Raw genomic sequence first — 17,463 nt, 5'->3', positions numbered from 1 at the left:
AGTAACAAAGTTGAGCAGAAATATTTTTTTTATATGCAAACTGGCTTGTTTTGTATTCTATTTTCTATTCTATTCTATTCTATTCTATTCTATTCTATTCTATTCTATTCTATTCTATATCTTTTATATTGTTTTGTATTACAGGAGGGAGCTGAAGGTTGTTGAGTGTACCTGGGCAGGACACACTGTGGGTGTGTTTTCATTGGCTGCAGATCCAAGCACTCATCTCTAAAAGTCAGGAGTGACCTGGAGTCTGTGGTTTGCCCCAGTTGTGGGTTTTGGTGTCACTCTGCACCCACAACATCCCACAGGGACACAAGCTGGGAGCATTGCCTTGCATATAAGAACGTCCATGGGCCTATCTGCACCATGAACTGTTATCACTGCCAGGTTCCAGAGCTGGTAAAATACAAACCATGGTCATCTGCCTCTTCCTGGAGCTGTTTGCAGAGGCATCACTGCATCAGTTCCTTTAAATTTTCTTTCCCAAAGCTTTTGTCCCTATAAACACCATTTTTTTGGAGCATACTTTTCCTTACTTTTTTTTGATAGCTGAGACTTGTCCAGGTGTCTTGCCGTGCAGCCACAGGATACACATTGTGGAGACAGTGTTCACAAAGACAAATCATAATTTTTGAACTTCTATGCTTGTTCTTTGTAGTTATTACAGAGGAAATCTCTTCTGGGGGGGGATTTTACAAAGGCTTCAATTCATTTGTCATCTGAAGCACTTTCCTGTGATGTGCGAGGCTGCAGCCAGGCAGGGCTGGTCTCTGTTCTTCACTTGGCCTTTGCTAAACACACCTTTCCTGAGCAGATCCCCCCTGTTCCCATATCCCACCGAGGGAAGAGTCTCTGTCAGAGCAGCAGCTCCTCCTCGTTGTCGCTGGACGAGTGGGAGCTTTGGACAAGCCCTGCCTTAGCCTCAGATTTTGGCCACAGTTAAATTTAAGGACTGCCTCTGGCCCACATGTTCTGGTGATGGCAAATGAGGTGTCTTTGTAAAATGAATTCTTTATTAAACAGATAGGAAATAACAGGTGAAAGATCCTAATCACAATTACTCCACAGTATAAAACTGAAGAACTACCAGTAGATTACAGCACAACATAAACAGTGCAGAGATCAAGGCCCCTGTGTTAAAGCTGGCAGAAGAATTGGCATTGATTAGGAGTCAAATGTAATTTCCCATGGAAACGAGGAGAATGTTCAGATTCCTTCATTCCTTCACTCAGCCCCTGGAGTGACCACAAAGGAAAGCACTGTCCCTGCTCAGGGGATATACATGTATATATAGATAGATTTAGATACAGATGTATGTATCTAATGATCACTGATTAAAAAAGTTACAGTGACAAGGTATAGCATTAAATCTGGAGTGTTTATGGTAGCTGGGGACAATCCAAACAAGTCCTTTTACTTGGGTTGTTACCAGTCTGTGTGGATCAGGATGTTCCCCACCCACTGAGTCTTAAAAATCATAGGAAAGATGGGATGCAAATGAGGATCAAAGAAAAGTTCCTGGAGTTCATTTTTCAGTTGCAGTGATTGGAGGAGTTCAGTGATGGGTCAGTGACTCCCTTCACTTCTATTCATGGTTCTTAGTCCATTTCACATATCCTTGCTCATCATTTCATGTGTTAGACGATTCTGCAATAACCTGAACAAATGCATATGTACTGTAGAACAGTCTGGTTATAGCCCCAGGGGAATCAAAGGTGTAATGAAACTCAAATTGTTCCCACCTACTGCAGTGGGGAATTTTATGCCTTACCCTGAGGAGATAGGAAGAGGTGCACACAACTGATTCCATAATTATATGAAAATTCAAGTTACATTCAGGGGGAAATCTTTTCTACCCCCTGTGACAGCCAGAGTGAAGACACAAGCATGCTAAAGCAAGAACTCGTATACACTGCAAAACTACTGGGACAAAATATATGCAAGTATTAATCAAACCAATTGAAAACTCAGGTGCTCTAGTCCCTTAACAAGACTGATCAAGATTTTTAACACTGTGTAGATTTGGGCTGTCTTTCCTTCCGGAAGGAGCATCACTCCAGCTGGAGGAAGGCCACTGGAAAATATGTTTGGTGTGGAATTCCCATCATCTGAATATTTTCATGAAATGAATGGGAAACTGAGAACAAATCCAGCAGTTGCTGTTGTTATCAGTGTCACAGCTTGCAGCAGCTTTAGGTGGGAATTTCTCTTCCAAGGGTCAGGTGCTGTTGGTTCTGTGTGTGCTGTACTAGAGTGGCCCCGAGGGAAAACAGCATTGCTCTCTTTGCCTTCCTATCCTTTCCAGTCGTTGGTTGCAAGGTGCTGTGGGGATGGCTGATGGACCCAGGGGTGGGAGAGCAGCCGTGCTCCAGAGTTAAAGACATTGTTCAGCAAACACAGCCGTACAGTGAGTGTCACTTCAGAGCTCCCGAGTCTGTCGCAGCTTTAGCTACAGCAGATCGAAGAGTCCCTGTGCTGTCCAGTGTGGTCCCTGTGTGTCCAGAACTGATTTTATTCCCCTGTGGGAGTCCAGGAGCCTCCATCAGTAATCCCCACAGCCGTGCAGGCGGTCACCAGCCCTTCCCCCTGCTGCCCAGGCGGCGCCCTGGCTCACATCCGAATGCACACCCAGTTTTCTGAGGACTTACTTGACCATCTCAGGTTGTTAGGGCACCTAAACCAGGAGAACTCGTGCAGTCCTAGAGGTGTTTTCCCCAGCGTTGCGGCAGCAGGTCGGTCCCTGGCCGCCGGCACACGGGGCGGGTGCACACGGGGCCGCCGGCCTGGCCAGTGGGGAACCCCGCACTGCTTGGGACCTGGACCGGGACAGGAGTGGGGAACGTGGGAGTCCCCATCGGGAGGTGCCCTTAGCATCGACAGCCACCCAGAACATCGGCCCTCGATTGCCCCCCAGAGTCACAGCTACAGTCCCAGTGTGGGCTGACCTGACTGTGACTGGCTTTCCCACTGTTAAGTTGTCCTGAAAAGCTTCAGTTCTGTCATTTCGGGTTTTAAAGATGTTTAAAGAGACATAGGGCTTAGGAAAGCTTGGTCCATATCAGTTATTTATTATATTTGTTTATATTTATATATATATACAAACACATATATAAAATAAATAAAAATAAATATATATGTGTGTTATTTGTTTATTATACTTATTTATTATGTCTGATATCGGTTATTTATTATATCTGACATAACATAGAGGGTAACCTTTTATCCCAGCCAGATTCGTGTGGCCTAAGGCATTGCTTTAGCAAACCATTGGCATGCTTCACAATCCCGTTTGCTTGGGGATAATGAGCTGTATTAAAAACCCATTTACTACCTTATTTTTTGGCCCAGTCTTGCCCCATCACACTGGTGCAGTGTGATCCCTTGTCACTGTGTAGAGTCTGGGACAGGGAGGCTGGAAAACCAGTCACTGAGTCCTGAAACAGTAGCTTTGGCATCAGCGTGCCTGCTCTGGGTGGTGACTGACAGCCCAGAGAGCACTCCCACCCCTGATCGTGTGTTCTTGTAACCACTGGATGTCTTCAGAGGCCCAAGAGAATCTAAGAGGACCAGAGTGTTTTGTTACCTTTGATCTGTAAAGGCAGTGCCAGGTCTGGATGATTTTGTTCAAGCTTCAGCTGTCACTGGGGACACTGTGAGAATGCCTTGACACATCTTCCTGGTCAATGCCAGCCCCTGCTTTGTGCTGCAAAAAATAGAGCTTTTTGTCCAGTATGCCCTAATTTCCAGTGTAACCACCCACCAAATCCACACCAGTGTTGTGGAGCTTCCACTGATCAGTTTTTATCTTTCTGATTTTTGTCAGCTGATCCACCTTGTTGTTCCAATGAGTCTGTAAAGCTTGGTCATTTGCATGAGCTCTGCCCCATCCTGTGTGCATTTCTCCATGGGATGGGGCCTGTAACAACAACCACTTCCAGTCTTCCTTCTGCCAAGCCTCTCTTCCCTTCACTTGCCAATCCAGTGCTTCCCACTGACACAACTGTGGCACCAGCCCAGAGCACATAAGAATCAACACAGATTGGCTTTGTTTTCTCCTTAACTGCCAGCAGTACAGCCTTTAACTCTCCCACCTGTGCACTTCCTATTACTTCTTCCACTACTTCCACTCCTGTTTCAGTGTTCAGAGCAACTGCTCTGTACCTCCATTTCCCATCAATGCATTTGGCTATCGGGGAACCAGACATCTCCAGCTTCAGAGTGTGAAGTGAATGCTGGAGCATCCAGTGTAGGACTAGATTTATGGCTGTTGTCAAACTAACCTGTCTGGAGTCACAGCTCGCTGAAGTTTGTAGGGTTTTAGTGCCTTCCATTTGGTGTGTGAGCCCTGAGGCACACCCACCCCATCTGTGTACTGTCACTCTTTGTGCAATTGCCTCTGCATCACTGCCCTTCTTAACACTGGCCAACAGACTGAAAGGTCCTTGGATTTTCACAGGTTGATGCTGTTGAACTTTTCCTGCTCATTCAAGAGCTCAGGTCAGGGATAATAATCCCTTTTCCCAGGCAGTGTTTCTCTTTCATCTTTAAATGCTGTGGAACTGAACCCTAATGGTTGTTTGGGTCTCTGTGGCCCTTTCTGGAACATATTACAGTAAGTCCTGTGTTCAGCAGAATCCCATTCAGCAGCCATTACAGGAGCACTGGGATGAGCTGGCCCAAGTGATGTTTGTGACTCCTCTATCAATTTTTGCAGAGCCTGTTTGTGGCTGTCAAGCCATTGCCAGTTTTGGGTTTTCCTCATTAATGTTTACAAGGGTCTTGCTATTATAGAAAATCCAGGAAAATTATTTCTCCAGTATCCCGAAGTGTCTTCTGAGGTTCCTTTTCAGTTGTGGGGGTAGATATAGTATCTAATTTTGTAATGGTTTCATCTGGAATTACAGCTTGGCCTGCTACCCCCCAGGCTCCCAGGAATTCTGCCTCTTTAGAGGGACTTTGACTCTTAGCGGAGGGCACTTCTATCCCCTCCCTATTTAATCTATTCCAGATATCCTGTGCTGTTGTTCTTACTGCACTCTCCTCCTCACCTCCTACCAACACAGCATCAATGTACTGATAAACCTGCACTCCTTCCTGAGTTTTTATTTGTTGGAGTTCAGCTAAAGCGTTGTGTGCTATGGTGGGTGGGTGCTCATATCCCTGAGCTAGGCAAGTGAAGGTGGATTGTGTTCCTTCCCAAGGGAATGCAGATTTGGGTTTATCTTCCTCCTGAATTGGGGCCATAATAAACATGTCTGTTCTATCCCAAGCTGCCATCCCTTTGTGTGCAGCTGCCTGCAGAGTAGCAGTGAGGTCTGCAGTATTTGGGCCTGCTGCAGGGGGTGGTTCTGCATTAGCATTAAGCCCTGATAATCAGCAGCTAAATGCCAGCTCTCGTCTGCTTTTATCACCTGGAAAACAGGGGAATTCTGAGCAGAATGAGTCCTAAATGTAATGCCCCTTTGTTCTAAATCTTTAATTACTTCCTTTATGCCTTGTTTGGCTGCAGGAGGCACAGGGTACTGTTTAACCTTAGCTACAGCAGAAGCAAGAAAAACTGGAGCCATTTGTAAGAGATGGATTTTCCTACCCTTCCCAGAAAGATTACTGTGGGGTTTTTGTTGGGTCCACAGGACCAAACATCCCTGGTTGGTAATTGCCAAAGTTTCCCTTTAAGGATGTCATATCCTAAAATGTTTTCTTGATGATCTGCAATCACAAATGTGTGTGAAGTCATTCCCCAGGTACCATAAACAGACTTTGGCAGTGTAAGAGAGAATATTTTTTCCATTAAAGCCAGCTAAATTAACTTCTCTATTTTTAAAACCTAAGTTTAGCTTTTTAGCATCCTTGGGAGTAATCAAAGAGGTCTGAGCTCCAGTGTCAATTAAAAATTTTAAAGGCTGTCCAGGGAAATGTACAGAAGATTTCTGTTTTGGGGAAGTTTAGTGAGATGTCTGTTAGTCAGAAATGCTGCTCCTTTTCTGACCTCACTTCAGCAGTGAGGTGTTTTTGGGCAGCTGGGAGATGCCAGACCAGTGTTAACCCCGTGGAGCCAGAATAATCCCCTGCAAGACAGTAACAATAACTCCCTGTGAGACACTTGTCCTGGCTGAGTTACCTGAGCGGGTGACAAGCAGCAGATCAGCTCCTGGTGGGCTGAGATGTCCTGTTACACTTCTCTGTCCCAGCAGCTGGGTCTGTCACTGACCCTTCCCACCAGGCCTGTAAACCCAAGCTGAGTCTTGCTTGAATTAGTGGTTCCAGTTCATACCAGTTACACCTGTATGGAATTCTGGACCTCTAACGAAATTCTCCTTTCCACACAATGCAGAGGAATTGGGAAGACACCATACCCAGGTGCAGACATTGAATCCTGGGTGCATTTTAGAGCATTCTGTGCACCTCAAGGGATCCAACTCAGGAAAGCTGACCAGGATTCCTGTAAAACATCCCATTGCATGTGTGGAGAGAGGTGTGGAGAGGGGTTTGAGGTCTGGAAAAATTCCAGAGAGAGTTTCTCTGTTAAGTGTGGAAATGAAAGTGTGGCACCAGATGTGGGTGAGGAGCGAGAGCTGTGTGGTCAGGCAGCACCCAGGGAATGTTGATGGAATTCTGGAGCCTGTTCACAGTTTCAGGGAGACCCAGCTCCTGTCCTCAGCTGTGAGGAGGAAGAGCAGCAACACCTGAGGCAGGTGCCTGGGATGCTCCTCTCCAAAAGCTTTGCCTTGGTTTTGTCCCACAGCCCTGTGCTTGCCTTTCAGCTCCGGGGTCAGGAGCCTGGAGGAGGTTTGTCTCCAGGTGACAGACCTGCTGCCCGGCCTCAGGAAGCTGCGGAATCTGCTCCCGGAGCACGGCTGCCTGCTGCTGTCCCCAGGGAACTTCTGGCAGAACGACCGCGAGCGCTTCAATGCCGACCCAGATATCATCAAAACCATCCACCAGCATGAACCAAAGACCTTGCAGACATCAACCACTCTCAAAGGTGAGGGGCTGGAGAGTCAGGGAAGCTGGGAGTTGCCTACAGCTTCATTGTTATTCCATCTTTGCTAATTCCAGCACCTGGATTGCTGACAGTGCCAAGTTGGGCAGTATTTTGTCATTCACAGCAGCCGAAGCTGCCCAGTCTTTGTTGTCTCTCACTTTATATGTGTATTGGAGCCCTGATCTGTATTTGTGGGAAGTGAACAAATCACTCAGTCAGGCTCCTTTCTGCAGGTAAAAATAGCAGGGTTTTGTTCCTCTCACTCTACACATGCTCTGGCTTTTCCCTCTGTCACACTCAAGGCTGCCTCAGTGACACAGATAAATCAACATTCATCCTGCTCCCTGGTGTGTTCTAATTCCTTGCACACAGCCTGAGCTGACAATGGATATCATAAAAGTATTTTTATCTCTTACTTATAAAAAAACCCTCTTACCATGTGTGGGATCATTAGTGGCTCCATAATGCCAGAGGAAGTGCTGGTTTAAATGCATGTTGAATCCTTTGGTTTTAAAGGAACTTCAAAGTTCTGGAAGTGTATAATGTATTATATTACGTGTCTGAAAAGGGGTTTGTAACCCCAAAGGAAGTTTGCTTTAAAGGTTATTTTTGAGCGTCCGGAGTGTGAGCTCGCTGTGGTTGGAGCACGTGGAGCCTGCATCAGGTGTGAACCCCATCCGTGGGGTCTGCCCGAGCACCGGGCAGTGCGGGATATCCCACGGGATAAGAGCAGCCGTTCCCACTGCTGCTGATGACAAGGAACGCCTCTGCCCCCCTGTCGTGCGCGTGTGCTGCTCCCTGATGTCCATCCCTGTCTCTGCAGACCTGCTGTTCGGGCTGCCCGGCAGGTACAGCGGGGTGAACCTGTACAACCGGCGGCGCGTGGTGTCCTACACCGTCACCCTGGGGCTGCAGCGCTACGACTCCAGGTGAGGGCTGCTCTGGGCACAGCTGCTGTTTTCTCCACTCTGATGGTTTTTCTTTACCCTCTATTTCCTTGTGGTTTAGAGTATCTTGCATCTTGGAAGGTGCTTTTTTGGGGAGAAAATTTGCTGTGTTTTAAGGAAATGAAATACTCTCAGTTCTCAGTTCCTCTTCAGAAACAGGGTCTGTAGCATCGAGAGCTGCCAGGGGGAGTTTCTGTGGCATCCAGGGCCCAGTGGCTCTGGTTTGACCCAGTTCCTTGTACACAGACTGGTTTGCCTTCCAGTAAGCACTGGATCGACTGGTGAAAACACTTTGGCAGTGTTGGCCAAACTGGCATGGACTGAGTGGATCCAAGAACTCTGAGCTGCACAGAATTCCCCAAGAGATGCCTGTAATGGAATTGGCAGCACAGGAGTCGAAACTTGCTTTTCCAGAGCACTGAGCCCTGAGGGCCATTGTGTGGCACCTTCCATCAGCCATTTTTACACAGAATTCTGTAATTCTGGCAAAATTCCAGGGGTGTTTGAGGCCGTGGCGTGTTCTGTTCCACAGGGCCCAGATTGTGGTTAGTGAGCCTTTGCTTTATTTAAAGTTTTGGTGAGTCTGGGTGGTTTGGGCCAGCGAGGAGCAGGTTTGGGAGCAAGGCCTGGAGAGAGCCACGCTTTGCTGGTCTGTGTGAATCCATGGAGCTTCCTCCTGCTGCGCTGCCGCAGGAACTGCGAGCTGCTCTTTGGGAAAGGGTGAGTGACGTGCTGCTCTTCCCCAGGTTCCTGAGCAGCCTCCGCTCCCGCCTGAAGCTGCTGCACCCCAGCCCCAACTGCAGCCTGCGGGAGGAGAATGTGGTCCACGTGCACTTCAAGGAGGAGATCGGCATCGCCGAGCTCATCCCACTCGTCACCACCTACATCATCCTCTTCGCCTACATCTACTTCTCCACACGTAGGTTCGGGGGTACCTGCACTGCTGGCACCTGGCTGTGGGGTCAGGGGTGCAGACTCCTGTCTGTGACACCACCGCACTTCCCACCTGTTTCAGCGGGAGAGGTGGTATTGGAATTTTACCCTGAACTGTCATGGGGAGAATTAGTAACTGTTTACCTGATTGCTGCTAATTTGCCCCTCTTAGCCAGTGTGGTGTTGTTCTTTGTGATACACCTCCCCCGCTGGAGGTGTTTCCCCATCCCTGGAAGTGTCCAAGGCCTGGGATAGTGGAAGGTGTCCCTTCCCATGGCAGGGGGTGGAACGCTGGATCTTTAGAGTCCCTTCCAAGCCAAACCATTCCATGATTCTGTGATATCTTCCAAGGTGTTTTCTGTCTTAGGCACTCTTAGATGCCACAGGAATGCCATTTTTCCCAGTTTGTTTCATGCATTATCAGACAGAGCAGACACGTGTTCTGAGCTGGTGGGTTTAGACCTCTCTGGCCACATTTCAGTTTGGTTTTTCCCACCTCAGTGCAGTGCTGGGACTGGTGTGAGCTGTGAACCAGCGTTGTCCCATGTCCCACCCTTGTACTGGGAGGCTCTGGGAGCTGCATTTCAGACAGGAGCACTGCAGTACCTTCCCTTCTGGGCTGGGGGATGTCCAGTGACCTCCTGAAGCCAGGCAGGATGAGCATCCCGCCTCCACTGGCATTAATTCCGTTTGCTTCCCCTGGTGACCTGGGCTGGGCGCTGTTTTCCAGGGAAGATCGACATGGTGAAGTCCAAGTGGGGCCTGGCGCTGGCGGCGGTGGTGACGGTGCTCAGCTCCCTGCTCATGTCCGTGGGGCTCTGCACCCTGTTCGGCCTCACGCCCACGCTCAACGGAGGGTACGTGCCAGCCCTGCCAGGGGGTGCACGGGGAATGCTGTGGGAGCAGCTCCCCAGAGCCCCCAGGCTGGGGAACAAGTCCTGTGATGTGTTGGACACACTGCTGGGCAGGATCAGCATCAGCTGCTCTCCAGGGATGCAGGGGATGTGTTCCTCTGCTGGCCAGTCCTCCTGGAGATTCCTTATTGCTGGGCAGTTGGCTCTGCGTGCCTAAAGCAGGAGGAATTGTTGGGATAACACATTATTCCTGGAGCTTAGCAGGCTCTCCCACAGCCTCCTCCATTCTCCCTGTTTAGAGATTCCCATCCCTAAGGAGCGTATCTCCTATTGCTGTCCTGTCCTGGTGCTGCCTGGAGGGCTCACACAGTTGTGAGCTGAAAATGCTTTAATTAAAGGCAGGCCTGTGTTGTTCTTGCTGAATTTTGGATTCTTGGGCATGAATGAGAAGCTGCCCATGAGAGGCTTATTGGTATTGGTGATTTTTTCACTCACTATGGACATTCACTGACATTCCCCCCTTCCAGTGTCTGAGGGAGCCTACAGGGGAGCTGGAGAGGGATTCTTCATCAGGAACTACAGTGATAGGACAAGGAGCAGTGGTTCAAACTGAAAGAGGGGAAATTTAGGTGAGATAGACAGAAGAAATCCTTCCCTGTGAGGGTGGCGAGGGACTGGAATGGATTTCCCAGAGCAGCTGTGGCTGCCCCTGGATCCCTGGCAGGCTGGACATTGGGGCTTGGAGCAGCCTGGGACAGTGGAAGGTGTCCCTGCCCGTGGCAGGGGTGGAATGGGATGATCCTTAAAGGATGTGGGACACGCTCCCTGCCCCTCCCTGGTGACTGATTACCCACCCCCAGTCCCTCACAGGGTGTTCGGGTCCATCTCTATCGTGGTACCCGATGCTGGAGAGCAAAGGGCTCTGTCCCCACCCTGGGAAGCACCAAGACTAATTTAGTGGTGCTCCACAGCGGGCGTTTCCCAGGAATTCCTGCAGCTTTGCAAAAATGATGATTTCTCCCCAAGGCAGAGGAAACACAAACCTTTTCCTTGTACAGTGTGACACTGAGGGAAGGGATTGGGGCACAGGGTGGTGTCTCCTCACCTCGACTCCCAGGGGTGTGTTTGCTCCAAACTTGCCTCTTTCCCTTCTTTTTCCCCACGGATCTCCTCCTCAGTTCTGCCTCTGTTTCCTCCAGAGAGATATTCCCATACCTGGTGGTGGTGATTGGCCTGGAGAATGTGCTGGTCCTCACCAAGTCCGTTGTGTCCACGCCTGTGGACCTGGAGGTGAAGCTCCGCATCGCCCAAGGTAGGATCCTGCTCTGGGAGACTGCAGAGAGGCAAAACTGGGGAAAGCCAGGCACTGGGAGAGGGGGAATGGTCTAATTCAGCTCTGTGAAGGAAGCAAGGTGAGTTGTGCAGCCTTTTGTTTTGAATTCCAAGAATAGAATGCTGTCATTGTGGGCACTGCTTTTTGGGATTGTTGACTGAAACAGGCTCAATAAATGTAAAAAAATATTAGTAGGGGAGAGCTGGATCTCGTGGCGTGGATACTGGGCACAGTGTCCTCAGGTCATGGATATCTGAAGTGCAGAACACAGGGCCTATAAAATTCCCCTGAATGTGTGACAAAATTATCTTTTCCATTCTATGGATGCTCTGTGCCTGTGGAAGGATTTGAGTGTGCTCACGCCAGGATAAATGGGATTTGCAATCTTCAAAGCTGTTTCTAAATGCCAGGGAGAAGAGATTCTAGAGTGATGCTGATTTTAGTTTTAAAAATACAAGTGCTTTGGATCCTAGATGGGAAACAGGACTCAGAACTTCACTGGGCCTTTGCACTCAGGAATTTTAGCCTGGAAGGGCCTTTTTGGCTTGCTGTCTGTAGATTCCAGGTTTTAAAGAGGGGAAATGCAGCTGCTTTTGCTGTGCTCATGTCTGGCACAGTGAAGAGGCTCCCCTGACCTGTCCTTGCCCTTCCCCAGGCCTGAGCAACGAGAGCTGGTCCATCATGAAGAACATGGCGACAGAGCTCGGGATCATCCTCATCGGATACTTCACCCTGGTCCCGGCCATCCAGGTGAGTGGGGCTGCTGCAGGACAGAGCCCAAGGCACTGCAGGGAGGCAGTGGGCAGTAGGATCACAGAGTCAGGGAATTGTCTGGGTTGGAAAAGCCTTGGAGACCATCAAGTCCAACTGTTCCCCAGCACTGCCAAGGCCACCACTAACCCATGTCCCCAAGTGCCACATCCACACAGCTGTTAAATCAATCCCTCTAGGCACGGGGACTCCACCCCTGCCCTGGGCAATTCCAGTGCTCAATAGCCCCTCTTGGGGAAGAAATTTTCCCTAATTTCTAATCTAAATCTCCTCTGGCACAACCTGAGGCCTTTTCCTCTCACCCTGTCCCTTGTTCCCTGGGAGCAGAGTCCCCGGATTTTGATGGACTGTGGCCAAAAAGAACAAAGAATGTGAATCAGAATAAATACTGGATTCTCACATGGACTTATCCAGCCCTAAACTCTCAAGAGGTGGATAACAGGGTTTGTCAGTAAAACACTGCTGAGTGTCCCCTGTTCAGAGGTGAAATGGGAGCTAATCCCTGTGTCCCATCCTCAGGAGTTCTGCCTCTTCGCCGTGGTCGGGCTGGTGTCGGACTTCTTCCTGCAGATGTTCTTCTTCACCACGGTGCTGTCCATCGACATCCGCCGCATGGAGGTGGGCACGGGGGCATGCCCTGGCCTCGGGGGAGGAGAGGGACACAGCCCGAGCATTTCACTCCCCAAAGAGAAAAAGAACAGAACCATAAATTCACAGAGGTTGGAAAAGGCCTTTAAGATACTGGAGTCCAGCCATTCCCCAGCACCACCACTGCGTTCACCACTGACCATGTCCCCAGGTGCCACATCCACGTGGCTGCTAAATCCACCCCCCCAGGGATGGGGACTCCACCCCTGTTCTGGGCAGCTGTGCCAGCGCTGGACAGCCCATTACAGGAAGAAATGTTTCCTAATATTTAACCTAAACTTTCCATGGTCAATTTGAGGCTGTTTCCTCTTGTCCTGAGCTGTTAAAGTTCCGGGTCTGTACTTTCTTGGTTACACACCCAGGGATTGGGAACAGGACACTTGAGGGAAAAGACACTCTCAGGAAGGACATGGAGCTGTGGGAACAAAGCCAGAGGAGGCATCGAGTTGATTGGAGGGATGGAGCAGCTCTGCTGTGAGGAAAGGCTGAGGGAATTGGGATTATTCAGCATGGAGAAGAAAAGCTTAGAGACCTAGCTGTGGCCTTCCAAGGCCTGAAGGGACCCCACAAGAAAGATGGAGAGAGAATTTGGACAAGAGCCAGGAGTGACAGGACAAGGGGGAATGTCTTCAAACTGACAAGAGAGAAGGTTTACATTGGATATTAGAAAGAACTTCTCTCTGAGGCTGGGCAGGCCCTGGCACAGGGTACCCAGAGCAGCTGTGGCTGCCCCTGGATCCCTGGCAGTGCCCAAGGCCAGGCTGGACATTGGGGCTTGGAGCAGCCTGGGACAGTGGGAGGTGTCCCTGACCACGGCAGGGCTGGCACTGGGTGTGCTGTAAGGTCCCTTTCATCCCAACCATTCTGTGATTCCATGAGTCTGTAAATGTGCTGATTTGGGGTAAATGAGCTGGAAGGAGACACAGTCACCACCATGACCCTGGGGGAAGAATCGCTCACCAGAGATCCCTCACATCTCACCCCTCGTCCCGCAGCTGCCAGCCCCTCACCCCTCACCTTTCCCTGTCTCTTCCAGCTGGCCGACCTGAACAAGCGGCTGCCCCCCGAGTCGTGCCTGGCGCCGGCGAAGGCCCCGTGCCGTGCCCGGCCTCCCGCGCTGCGCCCGGCGGCGCCGCACACGCCGCACACCATCACCCTGCAGCCGTCCTCGCTGCGCAACCTGCGCCTGCCCAAGCGCCTGCGCGTCATCTACTTCTTCGCCCGCACGCGCCTGGCCCAGCGCCTCATCATGGTACGTGTGGGGAGATGGCCCCCAGCCCGCCCCGCTGGGCACCCCCCCGGCCAGGCTGCACCCCCTGCCCGCCCTGCTGGGCACCCCCCCGGCCAGGCTGCACCCCCTGCCCGCCCCGCTGGGCACCCCCCCGGCCAGGCTGCACCCCCTGCCCGCCCCGCTGGGCACCCCCCCAGCCAGGCTGCACCCCCTGCCCGCCCCGCTGGGCATCCCCCCGGCCAGGCCCCACACCTCCAGGTCCTGGTTCCCAAGCGAGTCTGGTGCTGCCCCATGGGATCCAGAAGCAGGTTTCCAAGGCTGGCTGAGCCTTGAGATGATTTTACAAGCAGAAATTACAGTATGTTCCTGCATGCGTGGACTAAAGACATTTAGGAGATATTTTGCTTAAGGTTTCACCCTTTACAGACACTGCAGCCACACCACTTCCGGCCCTGCTTGTCCCCCCCCATCTCTGTTTTGGATGTCTCTAATGGAATTAGAGGGATCTCTGTCTTCCCAGCCCAATCAGTCAACACTGGCAGTTAAATCCCCACACAGTCCCAGAGCAGTGGGTCCTGCACACCTGTGGATCCAAAAACCCCAACTGAGCCATTCCAGCCCTGTTTGGAGGTGGCAGACATGCTGGTCCCAGCTGCCAGCACGAAGTCTCCTTCTTGCTGTGCATTTGGGGAGAGAAGTTGGGTTCTGACTATCACGTGGATCACGGAAAAGTGGTGTCCAGGTTCTGTGTGTGCTGGGCTGTGCTCCAGACCTTCCCCAAGGAGCGGTGCTGGGAGTGAGGCTGCAGGAAGTGTGGGGTACCTGTGGTTGGGGTGCCGTGGGTCTGCTCAGGCAGGGGACAGGCTGGTGGCACTGAAGGGAGCTGTGTCTCTGCTCATCCTGCACAGGCCGGGACGGTGATCTGGATCGGAATCCTGGTTTACACAGATCCTGCTGGGCTCCGCACCTACCTCACGTCCCAGGTCACCGAGCAGAGTCCCCTGGGGGACGCAGGCCTGCCTCCCATGCCCGTTCCCGGAGGGGTCCTGCCTGCTGGGGACCCCAAGATCGACCTCTCAGTGTTCCCGTCGGAGCCAATCCAGCTGTCGGAGAACCAGACACAGCAGCGGGAACAGAAGTCAGGGCTGGAGCCGAACCAGCACACGTGGGCCCAGGGACCAGAGGGCAGAGGGAACGGGCAGGTGGAGCTGGGAACGGAAGCAGAGGTTACCTGGGGAGCAGAGGATGAGGAGATCTGGAGGAAGCTTTCCTTCAGGCACTGGCCAGCCCTCTTCAGCTACTACAACATCACCCTGGCCAAGAGGCAAGTGGGCTGGCATGGAGTGCCAGAGGCACTGGGAGCTGGGCAGCTGACCCCAAGAGTTTGTCTTCCTTCTGTCCTTCATGCTCCTGACTCACATAACCTGGTTCCATGGGGCTCGTTCTGTCTCTCTGTGATCTCGGGTGTTTTATGTGCTTGGTGTCTTTGTCTTCCTTGATCCTGGAAGTGAAGTTTTAAATTTTGCAAAATGAGCAAAGGAGGCTCAGGGGGGACCTTGTGGCTCTGGACAAGTCCCTGACAGGAGGGGGCAGCCGGGGGGGTCGGGCTCTGCTCCCAGGGAACAGGGACAGGAGGAGAGGGAACGGCCTCAGGCTGGGCCAGGGCAGGCTCAGGGTGGATATTGGGAATATTCCTCATGCAAAGGGCTGTCCAGACCTGGCACAGCTGCCCAGGGCAGGGGTGGAGTCCCCATCCCTGGAGGGATTTGAAAGCAATGTGGATGTGGCGCTTGGGGATGTGGGTCAGTGGTGGCCTTGGCAGCGCAAGGGGGAACAGTCAGACCTGATGGTGTCAGAGGGCTTTTTCAACCTCAGTAATTCCACAATTCTCTGATACAATCATGTGTAAGTGATGGAAATAGTACATGTGAGGAAGAGATGTGTGAGCTGAAGAAGCTTCTTGGTGAGACTTCCCAGCCTGCACCGCACAGGAAATGAGATCCTTACTTAAATTCATGGGATCCAATTGATCTCATCAGGACTTCATTCCACTGCTGGCTCTTTGAAGGGTTAAAACCTGGGGAGTAACTTTAGAGAATATTCCCAAGGAGATCTTCAGTTCAGAGCACCTGAGGTTACGCACTGAAAGCGCCCTGAGACCTGCCATGGCTGCCCAGTCACCTGTCCCTGTGTCCCCTCGTGTCACTCCCGAGCTGTTCTCCCTGTGCCCCCTCAGGTACATCAGCATCCTGCCAGCCATCCCTGTCACGCTGTACCTGAAGCCGCAGGAGGCCCTGGAGATGCGGCATCCCCAGGAGGCCTCGCGCTACCACCCCTTCCTGGCGGGCAGCACTGGGAAGCTGGACACGGGACCGCAGCCGGACCGCACAGCACAGCCCCACGGCCACCAGGACGTCACCCTTTACAAGTAAAACATCCTCTCACAGCCTCCTGACCCTGCTTCAACCAACCCCAGCGGGGCTCCGGGGCTGCTTTGGGCCGGTCCTTTTGCTGGGAGAGCAAAAAAGCTCAGGAAACTTCAGGGATGCTTGGGAGGATCCAGTGCAAAATTAAACTGATCTCTCCTGGCAGTTTTCCATCAGCTGAGGGCAGGAATGGGCTGTGCATGGAGGCTCTTAGTGCTCCTGATGAAATTCGGGGCTGATCACTGGGTGATGAGGACAGGAGGTCGATGTGGGGGTATGAAAGTTGTGATTTCATAGAACCCCAGATTGGTTTCGGTTGGAAGAGGCCTTAAAACTCATCCAGTGCCACCCCCTGCCATGGGCAGGGACACCTTCCACTATCCCAGGGCACTCCAAGCCCTGTCCAACCTGGCCTTGGACATTGCCAGGGATGGGGCAGCCACCACCTGGATATCATTTGATAATGACTTATTGGGTGCTAGATCAAACTTCGGTGCAAGGAGCTTCCCTCCCTGCAGAGAGGATGGCTCACACCCCCCTGCCTGAATCTGCAAGTGCTGAACACACTGTGTTATCCCAGTACCCAGCTAGTGTTTTCTTAAAATCTTAGTAGTTCATCACTTTCCTTACTGAAAAGCCTCAAAATCTTGTTGAAATTGTCATTTTCCCATTAAAACCCCCTTTAATTTCCAACAAATCTCTGTAATTTGTTGAAAAGCTTTCTCAGCTGAGAAATTCAGACCAGCACATGAGTAATCCTAGCACAGGATTTTCCAAATCTATCCTTGGACTAGAAATCAGAATTTCTTTTCTTACCTTCTTGTCTTTGTGTGTGTCTCCCCCAGGGTGGCTGCTCTGGGCCTGGCCTCGGGCATCCTGCTGGTGCTGCTGCTGTTCTGCCTGTACCGAGTGCTGTGCCCCAAGAACTACGGGCAGAACGGGCCGGGCCGGCGCCGGAGGGGGGACCTGCCCTGCGACGACTACGGCTACTCCCCCCCCGAGACCGAGATCGTGCCCCTGGTCCTCAGGGGACACCTCATGGTAGGTCCAACTCAGAAATAAATACATAAAGAAAGGATATTGTAGCATGAAATTCCTGCTGCACGTTCTCATCTCCTCCTGGGACTTGGCTTTCTGTGATTCCCACCATCACCACCTCTGGCTTCCATTCCCTGCTTTACTGGGATACCTCCACATTCCTGAGGTCCAAGGAACAACTGGATGTGGCACTCGGTGCTCTGGGCTGGGTGACAAGGCAGGCATCAGTCACAGGTTGGACTCGATGGTCTGGGAGGGCTTTTCCAACCAGGATGATTCTGGGATTCTTCCTGT

At 51.5% G+C, this 17,463-nt stretch overlaps 1 protein-coding gene across 2 annotated transcripts in view; it reads left to right on the top strand.

The window, feature by feature from the left end:
* The window catches only part of SCAP (SREBF chaperone), a 41,242-nt gene that overhangs the window by 17,414 nt on the left and 6,365 nt on the right, over positions 1 to 17,463 (top strand). For both annotated transcript variants that reach the window (XM_069006130.1, XM_069006129.1), the window contains exons 5-15: positions 6,768 to 6,988; positions 7,812 to 7,917; positions 8,682 to 8,854; positions 9,599 to 9,725; positions 10,922 to 11,034; positions 11,711 to 11,805; positions 12,346 to 12,444; positions 13,511 to 13,726; positions 14,614 to 15,029; positions 15,942 to 16,133; positions 16,977 to 17,172. In XM_069006130.1, the coding sequence (XP_068862231.1) occupies positions 6,768 to 6,988; positions 7,812 to 7,917; positions 8,682 to 8,854; positions 9,599 to 9,725; positions 10,922 to 11,034; positions 11,711 to 11,805; positions 12,346 to 12,444; positions 13,511 to 13,726; positions 14,614 to 15,029; positions 15,942 to 16,133; positions 16,977 to 17,172 (1,954 nt within the window). The remainder of the gene's footprint in view (positions 1 to 6,767; positions 6,989 to 7,811; positions 7,918 to 8,681; positions 8,855 to 9,598; positions 9,726 to 10,921; positions 11,035 to 11,710; positions 11,806 to 12,345; positions 12,445 to 13,510; positions 13,727 to 14,613; positions 15,030 to 15,941; positions 16,134 to 16,976; positions 17,173 to 17,463) is intronic.

Source organism: Aphelocoma coerulescens, chromosome 2 (genome assembly GCF_041296385.1).
Source record: "Aphelocoma coerulescens isolate FSJ_1873_10779 chromosome 2, UR_Acoe_1.0, whole genome shotgun sequence".
NCBI lineage: Eukaryota > Metazoa > Chordata > Aves > Passeriformes > Corvidae > Aphelocoma > Aphelocoma coerulescens.
The sequence above is the reverse complement of the archived record's forward strand: the minus strand, read 5'-3'. Positions and strand labels throughout refer to the sequence as shown.